The sequence below is a fragment of the Festucalex cinctus genome, chromosome 15, assembly GCF_051991245.1.
Source record: "Festucalex cinctus isolate MCC-2025b chromosome 15, RoL_Fcin_1.0, whole genome shotgun sequence".
Lineage (NCBI taxonomy): Eukaryota > Metazoa > Chordata > Actinopteri > Syngnathiformes > Syngnathidae > Festucalex > Festucalex cinctus.
In genome coordinates, this window is record NC_135425.1 from 3,643,215 (window position 1) to 3,660,243 (window position 17,029).

General features: G+C 40.5%; 1 protein-coding gene across 9 annotated transcripts in view; it reads left to right on the forward strand.

Annotated features, from left to right (window-relative positions):
- Positions 1-17,029, forward strand: part of fbxw2 (F-box and WD repeat domain containing 2) — a 461,765-nt gene that overhangs the window by 312,579 nt on the left and 132,157 nt on the right. For 5 of the 9 annotated variants that reach the window (XM_077497751.1, XM_077497752.1, XM_077497754.1 and 2 more), the window contains one exon: positions 8,944-9,113. In XM_077497751.1, the coding sequence (XP_077353877.1) occupies positions 8,944-9,113 (170 nt within the window). Of the gene's footprint in view, positions 1-8,943; positions 9,464-9,583; positions 9,657-9,742; positions 10,186-17,029 lie in introns of those variants that run through there. The other 4 variants (XR_013278748.1, XM_077497749.1, XM_077497753.1 and 1 more) reach the window with 4 other exon arrangements.

A 17,029-nucleotide genomic window follows, 5' to 3' on the forward strand; every position in this document is an offset into this window, starting at 1 on the left:
TGTAGTGTCCCCTGCCTACTGCCCAGAGCCAGCTGAGATAGGCGCCGGCAACCCCCGCAACCCTTGTGAGGAATAAGCGGTCAAGAAAATGGATGGATGGATGGATGGCTGATGCCTCAGAAGATAACTTGGAAACTGAATGTGATCTTCAAAGTTGAGGCTGATGTCATCTGTTGAGAGGTCAAACTTCCAAAACTTTTGAAGGGTTCAAATCTCAGTCTCAACAGACTTACCTGCGATTGGAATCGACTTTCCACTGATATTTTAACAGTTAATGAAAATTTCAGGTTCATATCTTTTTTTCCTAAGGTACTGGTTGCTATTGATATTTGAAAGATGCACCAGTCACATATTTCCACATTTCGAGGTTAGAGGTGACTCAACTTTGTCAGCTATTACGTCAACTCCGTCAGTCCTAATGTCTGGCAGAGTAAAAAAAACAGAACATATTTTTCACATGCACACTGTAGCTATCAGCGATCAGTTGCTGCCTGTCCCAATGATTTCACTAAAAAAATTCAATTTGGTAGAGTTTAGGTCTGGGTATCAATTCAGATTTCCAAAATCAATTCGATTTGATTCAGAAGGACCCGATTCGATTTGTTGTTTGAAGGAAAAACACTCCCGAAGTCGATGCTGACTTGCCGTTAGAATTTGCTAGATCGCGAGATGCTGTGACTATCGCGAGACCGGTAGCGAGATTGGGAAAATCTAACATGGCGGCGCCCTGCTGCTAAAATAGAATTAGCTCTATATTTCTAATTAAACCCGAATTTAACGATTAGATAAATTCGATTTTTTCTTTTCTAAGAAAGATCTGAAATATTATCCAGTGTGGATGACCTCGAACGCTTTATTGACGATTATTTTTATAGCTGCGCGATGGATGATCTGGTGGCTAGTCGTGATAATCCTTCGAAAAAAAGGAAAAATGACTCGTCAACAGATACGGCTGATGATTAAAAAGGAGAATAAAATGCTAAAGGAAACGGTCTTAGATGTTCAATCCCATAGTATGCGGGAAAATCTAATATTTTCAGGTATATCCGAAAATACCCCAGATAATCCAGAGAGCGAGATAAAATTTTTTATGACATTATCGCTAAAGATCCCTCAGGAGACGGTAAATAATATCTCTTTTCACCGTGTACACCGGCTCGGAGCTCGTAAGGGCAATAAGCCCCGTCCTATTATTGCTAAGTTCGAACATTTCAAACATAAAGAATTGGTAAAAAGTAAAGGACGGGAGCTCAAAGGGACATCTTTCGGGATGAATGATCAATTCCCAAGAGAGATAAACGAGCGGCGAAAAGTACTGTTTCCTATAATGAAACAAAATAGACAGGAGGGTAAACGGACTTCGATGGTCGTTGATAAATTATATATCGACGGCCAGCTATTCCGAAACCCAACCTCGACCCCTTGGCTGTTCTAACTGATAATTGGTAGAGCCGAGTATTGTGTGACTATTTGACGTATGTATATGTATGTGTATGTATATGTGTATATATGTATGTGTATGTATATGTATATATATGTATATGTATGTAGATGTATGGATAATGGGTTATGAAACTGAGAATATGAATTTATATCATGTATAGGCTATATAATAATAATAATAATAATAATAATAATATAAAAATATATTCTTAAAAAAATAAAAATAAATAATAATAATAACAATAATAATCTCGCTTAGGTCACTATTTACTGGTGTATTGTTATGTTGAATCCCCCACAGATTTCCTTCACACTCACTTCCCCCCTCGTTTCTTCACTATTATACTTATCTACTTGTTATCTCTCTCTTTATATAAATTATATAAATTGCCTAATTACTCTTTTACTATCCTACAATATGTTAATATTAATAAGCAGCTCATATAGATGTATACATAGGACTGAGTCTATATTGCTTGTATGCAGAAATTAGTTCTGGTCTCCTGGAATGTGTGTGGCGCTTGCTCCCAGGCAAAAAGAATAAAAATTTTAGACCATCTCTCAAAATTTAAGGCAGATATTTGTCTACTACAAGAAACCCACCTACAAAAATCAGAAGAAAAATTATTTATCGATAGAAATTTTAGTCAAGTTTACTCTGCCTCCTATAATAGTAGACAAAGTGATGTCTCTATACTTATACATAAGAATTTATTCTTTACTCTAAATAATATAGTAATAGATTTAGAGGGCCGATATATTATTATTCAGGTAACTACATTTAATAAAGTATATACAATTGGTAATTTATATGCCCCAAATAATGATGACCCGGATTTTTTCCATGAATTTTTCTCTCGGTTACTCGATTTAGCAACAAATTCTACTATTATTATTGGAGGTGATTTTAACACGGTCTTAAACCCATTAATAGATCGTTCTAATAATACAATATATACAAGGCGATTACGATCCGCTAAAGTAGTCGATGAATATATGGAGAATTTTGGCCTCAGCGATGGCTGGAGACTTCAAAACCCAACTAAGAAGGAATTTACTTTCTTCTCTGCGGTGCACCGATCATTCTCAAGAATTGATTTTTTCCTTACAAATAATTCTATTGTTGATAAAACTGCTATAAAAATACATTCTATAATTATAAGTGATCATGCACCAGTCTCCCTCACTCTACAAATTGACTCTACCTTTAAACTACCCCTGATATGGCGTTTTAACATCTCACTACTGAAAGACGTAGAGTTTGATAAAATTATTAGAAGGGAATGGGCAGATTTTTTGGAAATAAATGACTCTCCAAATATATCTCCATCTCTTCTCTGGGAAGCAGGGAAAGCGGTAATTAGAGGGAAAATTATATCATATTCAACTTATAAAAAGAAACAGGATAAAAAATTAGAAAAATACCTGGAGGATAAAATTAAACAACTAACGGATGAATATGCAATAAACCCAAATAATCAAATATGGACGGAACTACAGAATATAAAAATACAGTTAGATAACATGTTATCTAAAAAGATAGAGTTTATAATACAACAGTTGAGATATAATAATTTTGAACATAATAATAAATCAGGTAAATTTCTGGCAAATCAACTTCAATGGAATTGGGAAAAATCTCTTATAACGGCTATTAAAGATATAAATGGTGAATGCACACAATCACCAGAAGAAATTAACCATATTTTTTATAACTATTATCGAAATCTATACTCAGAAATTAATAGACCTAACCCTGAACATATTGAGGTATTCCTAAATAGCTTAAATATACCTCAGTTATCTACTGAACATAAAGATATTCTAGATGCCCCGCTTACTATAGATGAGTTGTATCGTGCTTTAGAGAGTATGCCTAATGGCAGAGCACCTGGTCCAGACGGCGATCCGGCTATATTTTTTAAACATTTCTGGTTGTTTGCTCCATTATTTCTAAGAGTAGTAACTGAAATTAAAAGTAAGGGTGATATACGTCAAGATATGAATATAGCAGCAATTAAACTTTTATTAAAACCAGAAAAAGACCCCACCCTCCCGTCAAGTTACCGACCGATATCACTAATTAATACTGATATTAAAATTATCGCTAAGGCCTTGGCATCTAGACTAGAGACAGTAATCTCGACAATTATTCATAGCGATCAAACAGGTTTTATTAAAGGTCGTCATTCTACTAATAATATTAGGAGGCTTTTTAACTTGATTAGTATGTCACAGCGGTATGATAAAAAGGCAGTTGTTATTTCGCTGGATGCAGAAAAAGCCTTCGATAAAGTTCACTGGTCCTTCCTCTTTGCTGTCTTAAATAAATTCGGCTTCGGGGAGTCATTCATTCAATGGGTCTCAATATTATATGATTCTCCTAAAGCTACAGTTACTACTAATGGGATTACATCACAGAGTTTTACTCTACAAAGGGGTACAAGACAAGGGTGCCCAATGTCTCCTTTATTATTTGCTATATTTATTGAGCCGCTTGCATTAGCTATACGTCAGGATAGACGGATCCAAGGAATCCACTCCGGGACAATAGAACATAAAATTAATCTATATGCCGATGATATATTACTCTATTTAGAAGAACCTGCTATCTCGTTAGGGGAAGCATTTAACTTATTCTCTCACTTATCAGATTGCTCTATTAACTGGACAAAATCAACATTATTACCTATTACAGAAAATTCATGGAACCCTACAAGTCAGGATCCACACTACTCCTTTCCTACAGGTAATTTAAAATACTTAGGTGTTAAAATTTCACCTAAGTTAACTGAATTAACTTCTTTAAATTTTTTACCATTATTGGATAGCATCCGTAGTGACCTGGAGCGCTGGAATAATCTTCCGATCTCTTTAATAGGACGGATAGCTACTATAAAAATGAAAGTTTTACTAAAGATAAATTATTTATTTTCAATGATTCCATTTAAACCTACGTCTAACTGGTTCCAATCGCTGGACTCTGCTATCATAAAATTCTATTGGAATAAAAAAAAAGCCAAAATTAGTCTATCTACTCTTCAGGAAAGTAAATCTAAAGGAGGTTTAGAGGCACCAAATTTTATGTACTATTATATAGCTAATCAACTACAATATCTTGTGCTATGGACACAACCCAACAGCGATACTAACTGTTGGTTGGAATTGGAGCAGAAGGATTGTAATAATCTTAGACTGTTAGATTTACTCTTTATTACAAAATCAATAAAACGACATAATTGTTTTAAAAAACCAATGATAGCCGCCACCCTGACTGCCTGGTGGAAGGCATTAGAAATTACAAACTCCCAATTGGCGCCCTGTGGGCTCTCTCCCATTTGGCATAACCCCGACTTTCAACTTAATAATCAGTTGTTCCATTTAAGCTTATGGGAGCAGAAAGGAATTACACATCTTCATCATCTTTTCTCAGATAATAAGTTTATATCGTATACAAACTTGGTCCAAAAATATGAAATAAAAAACGGAAATTTCTTACATTATCTGCACGTTAAAAATATGGTTAAGAAACAAATCCCAACACTTCAGGATACACTCCAACTGCCTGTCTTAGCTAAAGATATTATAAAGCTTTCTCCAACAACAATAAAGAAAATATCAAAAATATATGTTATTTTTATACACAAATAAAACGTATTTACCGACTTTAAAATGGGAAAAAGACTTGTCTATAGTTCCGGAATCAGACTTTTGGACCCAAATCTGTGAAAATGTATTTAAAATGACCAAACAGACAAATTTGCAACTTATCCAATTTAAGATACTTCATAGAACATATATTACACAATATATGATGAAAAAAATGGGACTCTCTGACTCCGTCCTTTGTCTCCAGTGCTCACAAAATACTGCTGATACTTATCTTCATGCTTTATGGTCATGTACTCCAGTGCTGTATTTCTGGACTAAAATCTTGGAAAAGCTCGCTGATATATTAAACTGTAGGCTTCCTTTATCTCCAAGATTGTGTTTACTAGGTGACTTAACAATAACTGAGCTACCATGTAAACAATCTCAATCTATACTTATAGCCCTTACTATTGCTAAAAAAAATAATCCTTGTCAATTGGAAAAATAAACAATCTCTAAATATCAACCACTGGTTAAACTTACTAATAAATTATATCTCAATGGAAAAAATCTCTGCCTTAAATAAAAATCAAGTATCAAGATTTAAACAAATATGGTCTATGTACATAGAATATTTTAATCTTAATTTGGCAACTTAATCCTGCCTAGATTCTGCCTGTTAACGAGAGCCACCACATCGTTACAACTTCTGTTTTCGCTGCTTCTGTATTTGGTATTTTGTATCCTATTGTTTTTATTTTTATATAGTCAGGAACCTAGTTGCTGCTAGTGGACTCGAGCATACCACACTATACGACACTATACTCACTATCTCCTTAAGATTTATTTCTAGTGGGCACTAAGCATCAACACTTGTTGTTACTGCATGCTAATTAGTCAATTTTCTTGATGCCGTCCCCCGTGGTCGGGCGGGGGTGGTTCTGCCCCCCCCCCCCCGTTGTCTGCTCGGTGGCGGTTGCGTCTTGGCCGCTCCCTGGGCCCCCTGTGGGGTGCGGTGTTGGGGTGCTTCCCCTGGTGCCCGGGGCGGTGCCGTCCCGGCGCGGTCCGCTGCTCCGTGCCCGGCGGCGCGGTTCGGGGCGGGTGGGCCTCTGGTGTGCCCCGTGGTTCCCTCTCCCCTCCCCCTTCCTCCCCCCCATCACCTCTCCCTCCTCGCTTCCCCCCGCCCATCCTCCTCTGCCTCCCGGTCCCTTTTCCCTTGTCGCCCTCTCTCCTCCCCCCCGCCCCTTCCTGCCCTGCAGCCGCCCTTTCGCCTTCTTGTCGTCTCCTCCCCGCTTCCCCCTCCCCCCTTCCCTGTCTGCCCCCCGCCCCCTCCCTCTCCCTGGGCCTGGGGCTCCCTCCCCGGCCCGGGCGTCGGGCTCCGGGGGCCGGGCGGGGGTTTGAGGCCTGCCCCACTCCGGTAGAACTCCTGGCGCCCCGGGCGGGCTCCGGTGGCCGGTGGGCTGTCCAGTAGCCCTGCTGCGCTGGCCCTGTCCGCCTATCGTGGTGCCAGATGGGTGGGGTGGGGGGCGGGGTGCTGGGGGGGCGGGCGTGCCACCTACACCCGCCGGGTTGGGTGAGGCCCCGCTGATCGCTCCTCTTACTCACTTCACTAGTTTTGCACTATACACTTTGTAAATATACACATGGGGCACGCAACACATTTCTTGGTGGGGTGGGGAAGGGTGGAAACACCGTCTTCACCCTTCAACTCCCCTCCAATTTTAATGCACTTCATGTCCAAGGGGAGGGGTGAGTTTGGGCGGGGAGGCATCAGGGGGGATGGACTGCAGTGCCTGGCGTATATACACTGGGTGGGGCCACATTCACGGTGTAAGGGTAGAGCTCGCCAGTCGGCGAGCTGGCGGACTCAGTAACAGGGTTACTAGTACGCTGGCGTGACGACCGGGGCCTCTTCCCACCGGGCTCGGTGTTCTGGTGTTCCGCCTCTCCCCCGGTGCTTGGCGGTGGTCGGGGGGGGTGGCGGCTTGTTTTTTTGGAGGTATGGGTGGGTGGGGGTTTGGGTGTTGGGGGTCGGGGTGTGTTTGGGGGCCGGGGGTGGCGGGGCCTGGGTCGTGGCGGGTGGCGGGTTTGGGTGGGGTGCGGGGGGGTCGTGGGGGGATGGGGGCTGGGGACCGGTGGGGCGCTGTGGGGACCCGCCGGGCCTCGTTCTGCGGCCTTGGGCTCGGGGGTGTGGGCCGGGGCTCGGGCGGGGGTGTTCCGGGCGTCTGGGTCGGCTCGCCGACCGGTGTCCGCTTGGGTGGCGTGGGGGTGGCCTTGGTGCTGCCGCGGCCTGGGGATTCCCGGGGGTGGGGGGGTGGTGGGGCGGTGCTCGCTTTGCTGGACCGCGGTTGACGGCTTCTTTCTTTGGTGGTGGTCCTTATGCATGCCAGATCCATCGCACCAGCAGCTACTGAATCTCAAACAGAATTTGCCTCTCTCTCCCACAGCCCCTTGAATCAGTGGGTGCTGGTGTCTGTGGATCTCACTTTGCTTTATCTATCCTTCCCTCCTTCCTCTCTTTAGTTTTTCCTCTGGTCACTTGAGATCTCAATTTATTGGAAGTTTGAGGTTTCTGGGGTTGGCATAAGACTCTGGTTTTGTAACTACGCAGGAGGGGTTTGGTTGGTGCTGGATTTCACTTTGATGGATTGGATGTACTGGCTTCTATGGATCTCACTCTGCCTCATCGATCCTTCCCTCCTTCCTCTCTTTAGTTTTTCCTCTGGTCTCTTGAGATCTCGTTAATTTGTTGGAATTTAGAGGCTTCCGGGGTTGGCGTAAGACTTTGATTTTGTAACCATGGGGAAGGCAGGAAGTGTTTGGTCGGTGCTGGATTTCACTTTGATTTATCTTTCTTTTCTCTTTATTTTTTCTGACCTTTTCTCTGGTCTCCTGGCCATTTGAACCTCACGACTCTGGCAAGACTCTGAAGTACCTGGTTAAGGTGAAGGGTAATGGGATATTTATAAGGTTTTAGGTGAATTAATGAGTATAAATTTATACCTATTTGCACGCGCACGCACCCACGCAAACGCACGCAAACGCACGCAAACGCACGCACACATATATACACACACACACACACACACACAAAAAAGAGCAATGATGATAAGACGTTGAATCGGTAAGACTACCGAATGAACAATTCTGAGCTCTTTAAAAAAAAAAAATAAATAAATAAAAAAATAAGAATTTGCTGACTCCCTGTTCGTGCTAGGCTAGCCATTGTTTTAAAAACGAAGCATGTTTTGTATTTGAATATACATTGGATGTAATTCTTAACGTTTTGTTTAGTTTTAACTCAGTTAACTCCAATTGAGGTGTTATTTAAGAGCTTAAAGGACGCTTCGGGACAACAGAATAACTATGTGCCAACGCTACAATGTGCTAGTTGCCAATGCTACGCAAGCAAAATGGTGCATTAGGGTACTTTCACAGTGTCGAAAACTTCAACTTTCTTCAATGATGTTTTTAGGGGGAAATAATCTTCCATTTCGCTCAGTTGGCCGATTGTTTTGGCTGATGTTTGAATGTCAATAATCGGCCGATTATAATCGGCGGCTGAATAATCGATCAGGCCCTATTTGGCACATTAATTTACTGGGGGAAAAAACTATTAAAAATATCGATTCATGGTTTTATAAATTGATATTGGGCTATGAAAAGGAATATCGATTCGATATCGATATATCAATTTTTAGACCCAGCCCTAGTAGAGTTTAAAAAAAAATAATTAATTAAAAGGATGACAGAGTTGAAATGTTCCATCTGTGACCGTCGTAATAACATTGTTAACTATAATATTTAAAAAATATAAAACTTGCATTCAGCACAGTCAAAGAGGATGTATGACATGTATTGAACATTTTTAATCCATGATATGGATCAAACGCTAATTTCTCTTTTCAGATCTGGCCTTTTGGAAAAGAAATTAACTGTAAGTGCTTAAAGACACTGTCAGTGTCAGAGAACCGCAGCATCAGCCTTCAACCCCGTTTGCAGTTTGATGGACGCCACATTGTTTGCAGCTCTGACATCGGAGTATATCAGTGGGATTTTTCCAGTTTTGAGATTCTCAGGTAAAATTATCAACAAGTCTTGTCTAATCCATTGTTTCCTCACCTATACTAAGCCTGGCACGCATTTTTTATTAAAAAAAAAAAAATTAAAATCTCACAGCACACCACAAAAAAATGTCGCCAAAAGTATGAATACTAAAATAATGAAAATTTATTCTCAATTTACTCACAAATTAAAGACCCAACCCCAACCTTTTGTTGGTCCATAGACTGGTTCAAACAAGTTTTTGCAGACCAGCAATCATTCGCAATTCACACGGGTTGGGGTGATCAAAAGATGATATGATGGATTGCTGCTTCGGTCTGGTGGCTGGCTGCAAAGCTACTTGGTAGCGGCTAAACTGCTAATGGTACGTCGGCAGCTTGTGCACCTTTCCACATGTTGCTCCACTAGCTTGTTTCAACAGGATTGTTGTGTTAACTGTTTTTGAGTCCTTACCTTGCACAACCCTCTTCATTTACTTCACGAGATACCACCAGAAAAAGGACGGGGAAGATCACCATCTTGTCGAATCTGTTTCATCTTGGGAAGATGACGCCAAGGCACGGCTTGTTTAGCTGCGCGTTCGCTCATTGTTTACTTCTTGTTTTTTTACTTTCTGTTTATGTCTTCAACTTGCAAACCACAGGGAAAGGGAAACCTGCTCTGATGTCACGCACATTTCCATCGCATCTGATCACTTGCCTGCTCCCAGTCCATGTCATTATGATATCACAATTCTTTTTAATTATGTAGCACGGAGCCCTATTTTTATTGCCCTTTGGAAAACAATCGATAGAGTGTGGGATATTTTGAGGCTGATGTGTATACTTCAGGGGGGCGGAATCTGAGTTTTATGAGAAATTTAGGTTGCCATATGCGGCTGTTCTGATTTTGATGCGTCTATGACGAATGGCAAATAAATTATAAAATTATTCCAAGTACCCTCTACAGTGCTCACGTTTCTGTTTGATACATTGAATGAGTTTTTCTATGTATGTTTGAAATATCCAACTGTGTGAGTGGTCATTGAACGCACCAAAAGTTTACCGCCGAACGTCAATGACGTGCTTTGTTTTTTTTTGCTTCCCTCCACGCATCTCTGGATTGTAGAATGTAATCACTTTTTTTCCCCAAAAAAAACTTGTTTATGTAACTGGCAATTACAATAAATGGGTTCTTCATGTCTTAAAATGAAAACAAACGTAGTAATGTCGCATCCAGTGCTTGCACGACGAGTGAAATGGGTGTTCACGGATGCAACATGTCAAATGCATGCGTGCGCCGTGCCCACAGGCAAATGGGGCCCCACACGGACGATGGTGCCCCACGCACTTTGCGTACTCTACGTATAGGATGTGGTGGTCCTGCAGACAGTGAATAGGTGAGGTGTTGAATCTTCAGATGGAACCTGCCGGCCAGCTAAGCTTTTCATTGTCCCATTTCTATTTAGGGCCCGAGCAGCGACCGCTGCGAGGTCCCTATTGTTTTTGTAAAAATTATTATTATTATTATTATTAGGGCCCGAGCAGCGACTGCTGCGAGGTCCCTCTTGTTTTTGTAAGAATTATTAGGGCCCGAGCAGCGACTGCTGCGAGGTCCCTATTGTTTTTGTAAAAATTATTATTATTATTATTAGGGCCCGAGCAGCGACCGCTGCGAGGTCCCTCTTGTTTTTGTAAGAATTATTAGGGACCGAGCAGCGACCGCTGCGAGGTCCCTATTGTTTTTGTAAAAATTATTATTAGGGCCCGAGCAGCGACCGATGCGAGGTCCCTATTGTTTTTGTAAAAATTATTATTAGGGCCCGAGCAGCGACCGCTGCGAGGTCCCTATTGTTTTTGTAAAAATTATTATTATTATTATTATTATTATTATTATTCTTTATTCTCCGCAAACAATCTAATTTTTGAGGACCTAAATATTTACGAAAACTCACCAAACTTTGCACACTCTTCAGGCCCGGCGAAAAATTTGATATTCTGCCGTGGTAATAAATATGCGACTCTATAGCGCCCCCTAGCGTAAAAAAATAAAAAACAAGCCCGGCACGTTTGACCTAGAGCTACGAAGGTTGGCAGGCACGTGTAGCACCCCGAGGCGCACAAAAAAAAAGTCTATTGGGACCATGTAGCTAAAATGTACAGGAAGTGAGCTATGAATTTTTTTATGTCCAAGTTTGGCCGATTTTGGCACATTCACTGTGGTCATGCTTTTTCCCCCTTTGCAAACATTTTTCATCCAATTGACTTCAAACTTGGCATTTATCATCTCAAGACCTGAGAGAACAACTGGGCAAAAATTCTTGCCTTTGTGAAATACTATATGACGGGGGCGGGGCATCAAATATTGCCTTTAAAATTTCATTTGTCCAGAAAGAGCAAATGCTTAATAACTCCCATGTTCAAGATCCAAAAAATCTCAAACTTCTCATGCAACTTAATAGTCATGGCCTGAAAACATCTATATGATAAAATTCGGTTCTACATATAGCGCCACCTAGTGGTAACAATAAATGTCATACTTTACGTTTTCAGCTACTGTCACGAGCTCGTTGAAGGGATCCAGTTGAAAATTGGTCAGAAAAGCCTTAAGATGTTGATCATGCCCCACACCGAATATTGTAACTTTTCGCCAAAGGGCGTGGCCGCTACGGTGCCACAAAGTCTGAAGATTTTTCATGACAATAAAAGCTGCATTAACTTGACCGAGATGATCCTATCTTCTCAAAATTTCACACATTTGATGAGAGTCCAGCCCTTAAGACATCTACGAACTTATATTTCATCTTACTAATAGCGCCACCTCGTGGCATTTTTTTTTTTTACGAATTTTCTTCTACGTTTTTCTCCAAACACGTTAACTGGACCTACCTCATATTTGCTCAGATGAGGGTTTCGGCCTTCATGATGTCACAACATGAAGTTTGTGAGTTTTCGGGAATCGCTGTGGGCGTGGCTAAGCACTGTTCGCCAAGAAAACAACGCCAGTTTTGAGGGTCTAAACATGCGCAGAAACTCATGAAACTTGGCACACACATCTGACCTGATAAAATGAACAATATTTTATTGTTGATTGTGTTATTTTTACAAAAATGACTCAATAGCGCTCCCTAGGAATTTTTAATGAAGCAGCCCCGGTTGTACGTTTAAGCAAGATCTACGAAAATTTTTAGGTGTATGAGGGAGCACAAGACCTACAAAAAAGTCTCTTGGACCTATATGCTAAAATGAACAGGAAGTGAGCTACGAATTTTTGAATGTCCCATTTTTGACGATTTTTGCACATTCACAGGGGGCAGACTTTTGCCCACTTCTCCTACACGTTTCATCTGACTGAGTTAAGACTTGACCTGGACCATGTCAAGACCTGAGCCAACGACAGGGGGAAAAAATCTTGACTTTTCTAAATACTATATGATGAAGGCGGGGCATCAAAATTTGTGTTTCGCACTGAAAAAGGTTATGCTTAATAACTCCACGGTACATGCTCCAAAAAATCCCAAACTTGACATGTATGTTTATCGTCAAGGCCTGAAGGTATCTCTATGACAACATTCAGTTATATATGCAGCGCCACTTAGCCCTTGAGGCATGAAAAAAAAATACCCCACTTACGGTATTTTTACAAAAATTGTAAACACGTTTCGCAATGAAAAAGGATATGCTTAATAACTCCCCGGTGCATGCTCCAAAAAATCCCAAACTTGACAGGTATGTTTATAGTCAAGGCCTGAAAGTATCTCTATGACAACATTCAGTTATATATGCAGCACCACCTCGCCCTTGAGGCAAAACAAAAAAATACCCCACATACGGTATTTTGTACAAAATATGTAAACTCATTCTAAGTGTGATAACTAAGTCATTTATGAATATTCTTTTACTTTCAAAATGTTCACTGGCATAAGACTTATCCAAACATGTACTTTTGTATTTATTTTTGATCGCCTCTATGGACATTAAAAGCAATATCGTGAATGAAGGATATGCTTAATAACTCCACGGTACATGCTCCAAAAAAATCCCACACTTGACATGTATGTTTAGAGTCAAGGCTTGAAGGTATCCCTATGACAACATTCCATTATATATACAGCGCCACCTAGCCCTTGAGGCATAAAAAAAAATACACCAACTTAACGGTATTTTTACAAAAAAAAAAAAAATCCACGTCAAGGTTTATCATGCCATTTTCAAAGAAATTCTGCTTCCAATGTTCCGTACCTAAACTTGCCAGTACCCCAACGTGCCAGTACCCCAACGTGCAAGTACCCCAACGTGGCCCGGGCTGCGAGGGCCCTTTATAGCTGCTCGCAGCTCTAGTTATTATTATTATTATTATTATTAGGGCCCGAGCAGCGACCGCTGCGAGGTCCCTATTGTTTTTGTAAAAATTATTATTAGGGCCCGAGCAGCGACCGCTGCGAGGTCCCTATTGTTTTTGTAAAAATTCTTCTTCTTCTTCTTCTTCTTCTTCTTCTTCTTCTTCTTCTTCTTCTTTATTCTCCGCAAACGATCGCGATTTTGGGTACCTAAACATTCACGAAAACTCACCGAACTTTGCACACTCCTCAGGCCCGGCGAAAAATTTGATATTATTAAGTCGTCATAACAATGCGACTCGATAGCGCCCCCTAGCGTAGAAAAATAAAAACCAAGCCCGGCACGTTTGAGCTAGAGCAACAAAAATTGGCAGGCACGTGTAGCACCCCGAGACGCACAAAAAAGTCTATTGGGACCATGTAGCTAAAATGTACAGGAAATGAGCTATGAATTTTTTTATGTCCAATTTTGGCCTATTTTGGCACATTCACTGTGGTCATGCTTTTTCCCCCTCTGCAAACATTTTTCATCCAATTCACATCAAACTTGGCATTTATCATCTCAAGACCTGAGAGAACAACTGGGCAAAAAGTCTTGCCTTTTAGAAATACTATATGATGGGGGCGGGGCATCAAATATTGTCTTTAAAATTTCATTTGTCCAGAAAGAGCAAATGCTTAATAACTCCCATGTTCAAGCTCCAAAAAATCTCAAACTTCTCAGGCAACGTAATAGTCACGGCCTGAAAACATCTATATGATAAAATTCAGTTATACATATAGCACCACCTAGTGGTAACAATAAATGTCATACTTTACGTTTTTAACTACTGCGCTGAGCTCGTTGAAGGGATCCAGTTGAAAGTTGGTCAGAAAATCCTTAAGATGTTGATCATGCCCCACACCGAATATTGTAACTTTTCGCCAAAGGGCGTGGCCGCTACGGTGCCGCTAAGTCTGAAGATTTTTCGTGACAATAAAAGCTGCATGAACTTGACCGAGATGATCCTATCTTCTCAAAATTTCACACATTTGATGAGAGTCCAGCCCTAAAGACATCTACGTACTTATATTTCATCTTACTGATAGCGCCACCTAGTGGCAATTTTTTTTCTTACGAATTTTCTTGTACATTTTTCTCCAAACACGTTAACTGGACCAACCTAATATTTGCTCAGATGAGGGTTTCGGCCTTCATGATGTCACAACACGAAGTTTGTGAGTTTTCGCGAATCACTGTGGGCGTGGCTAAGCACTGTTCGCCAAGAAAACAACGCCAGTTTTGATGGTCTAAACATGCGCAGAAACTCATGAAACTTGGCACACACATCTGGCCTGGCAAAATGAGCAATATTTTATCATGTATTGTCCTATTTTTACAAAAATGACTCAATAGCGCCCCCTAGAAATTTTTAACGAAGCAACCCCGATTGTACGTTTAAGCAAGATCTACGAAAATTTTTAGGTGTATGAGGGAGCCAAAGACCTACAAAAAAGTCTCTTGGACCCATATGCTAAAATGAACAGGAAGTGAGCTACGAATTTTTGAATGTCCCATTTTTGACGATTTTTGCACATTTTCAGGGGGCATACTTTTGCCCACTTCTCCTACACGTTTTATCCGACTGACTTATGACTTGACCTGGACCATGCCAAGACCTGAGCCAACAACAGACGGAAAATTCTTGACTTTTGGAAATACTATATGATGAGGGCGGGGCATCAAAATTTGTGTTTCGCACTGAAAAAGGATATGCTTAATAACTCCCCGATACATGCTCCAAAAAATCCCAAACTTGACATGTATGTTTATCGTCAAGGCCTGAAGGTATCTCTATGACAACATTCAGTTATATATGCAGCGCCACCTAGCCCTTGAGGCATGAAAAAAAAATACCCCACTTACGGTATTTTGTACAAAAAATGTAAACTCATTCTATGTGTGATAACTAAGTCATTTAGGAATATTCTTTTACTTTCCACCACTCAAAATATTCACTGGCATCAGACCTAACCAAACACACATATTTTTGTTATTTAGTTTTATGTATTTTTGATAGCCTCTATGGACATTAAAAGCAATATCGTGAATGAAGGCTATGCTGAATAACTCCCAGGTACATGCTCCAAAAAATCCCATACTTGAAATGTATATTTATAGTCAAGGCCTGAAGGTATCTCTATGACAAAATTCAGTTATAAATACAGCGCCACCTAGTCCTTGAGGCATAAAAAAAAAAATGCCTCACTTACGGTATTTTTGCAAAAATTGTAAACTCATTGTAAGTGTGATAACTAAGTCATTTATGAATATTCTTTTACTTTCCACCACTCAATATGTTCACTGGTATCAGACCGATCCAAACACATATTTTTTATTTAGTTTTTTTTTTTTTTTTTTGATCGCCTCTATGGACAATAAAAGCAACATTGTGCAATGAGTACGAGCGATGATGTGTGTATATATACTTTTACGAAAAATACCAATCAGGGCAACTCATTGCCTAAAAATAAAAAAAAAGACGCTGATTTTTGCAGATCTTAACAATCACCAAAACCCATTGAGCTTGACACACTCATCACACCTCTCAAAAAAAAAAAAAAATCTACATGTTTATCATGCCATTTTCAAAGAAATTCTGCTTCCAATGTGCCAGTACCCCAATGTGCAAGTTCCCCAACGTGCAAGTACCCCAACGTCGCCCGGGCTGCGAGGGCCCTTTATAGCTGCTCGCAGCTCTAGTTATTAGGGCCCGAGCAGCGACCGCTGCGAGGTCCCTATTGTTTTTGTAAAAATTATTATTATTATTATTATTATTAGGGCCCGAGCAGCGACCGCTGCGAGGTCCCTATTGTTTTTGTAAAAATTATTATTATTATTATTATTATTATTATTATTATTAGGGCCCGAGCAGCGACCGCTGCGAGGTCCCTATTGTTCCTGAAGGAATTCTTATTATTATTATTCTTCTTCTTCTTTTTCTTTGTTATTATTCTTTTCCGCAAACAACCACATTTTTGAGGCACTAAACATGAACGAAAACTCACCAAACTTTACACGCAGATCGGGCCTGGCGAAAAATTTGATATTTTAAAGTCGCCATACATGATAACAGAAAAATGGCTCTGTAGCGCCACCTACATAGGTTAAACGGATCCCTGTCCCGCTACGATTGTCCGACGGCTATGAAAATTGTGTGGCACCTGTAGCACATCCCAATGAACAAAAACCTCTTTGAAGTGTGTACCCTAAAGTAGACAGAAAGTGAGGCATGAGTATTTAAATGTCCAATTTTTGCCAATTTTTGCACATTTACAGGGGTCATACTTTTGCCCGCTTCTCCTACACGGTTAACCCGATTGACTTCAAACTTGGGCTGTACCATCTCAACACCTGGGACAACATCATGGTAAAAAATCAAAAGTTTTTGACATACTATATGACGGTGGCGGGGCATCAAATTTACAGTTTCAAAATTCTTACTTAACGAAGCATTGCCGGTGGTACGTTTAACCTAGAGCTATGAAAATTGGTACACATATGTAACAGACTATGATCTACAAAAAAGCCTGTTGGTGCCATATGCTAAACCTAACAGGAAGTCCGCCAGA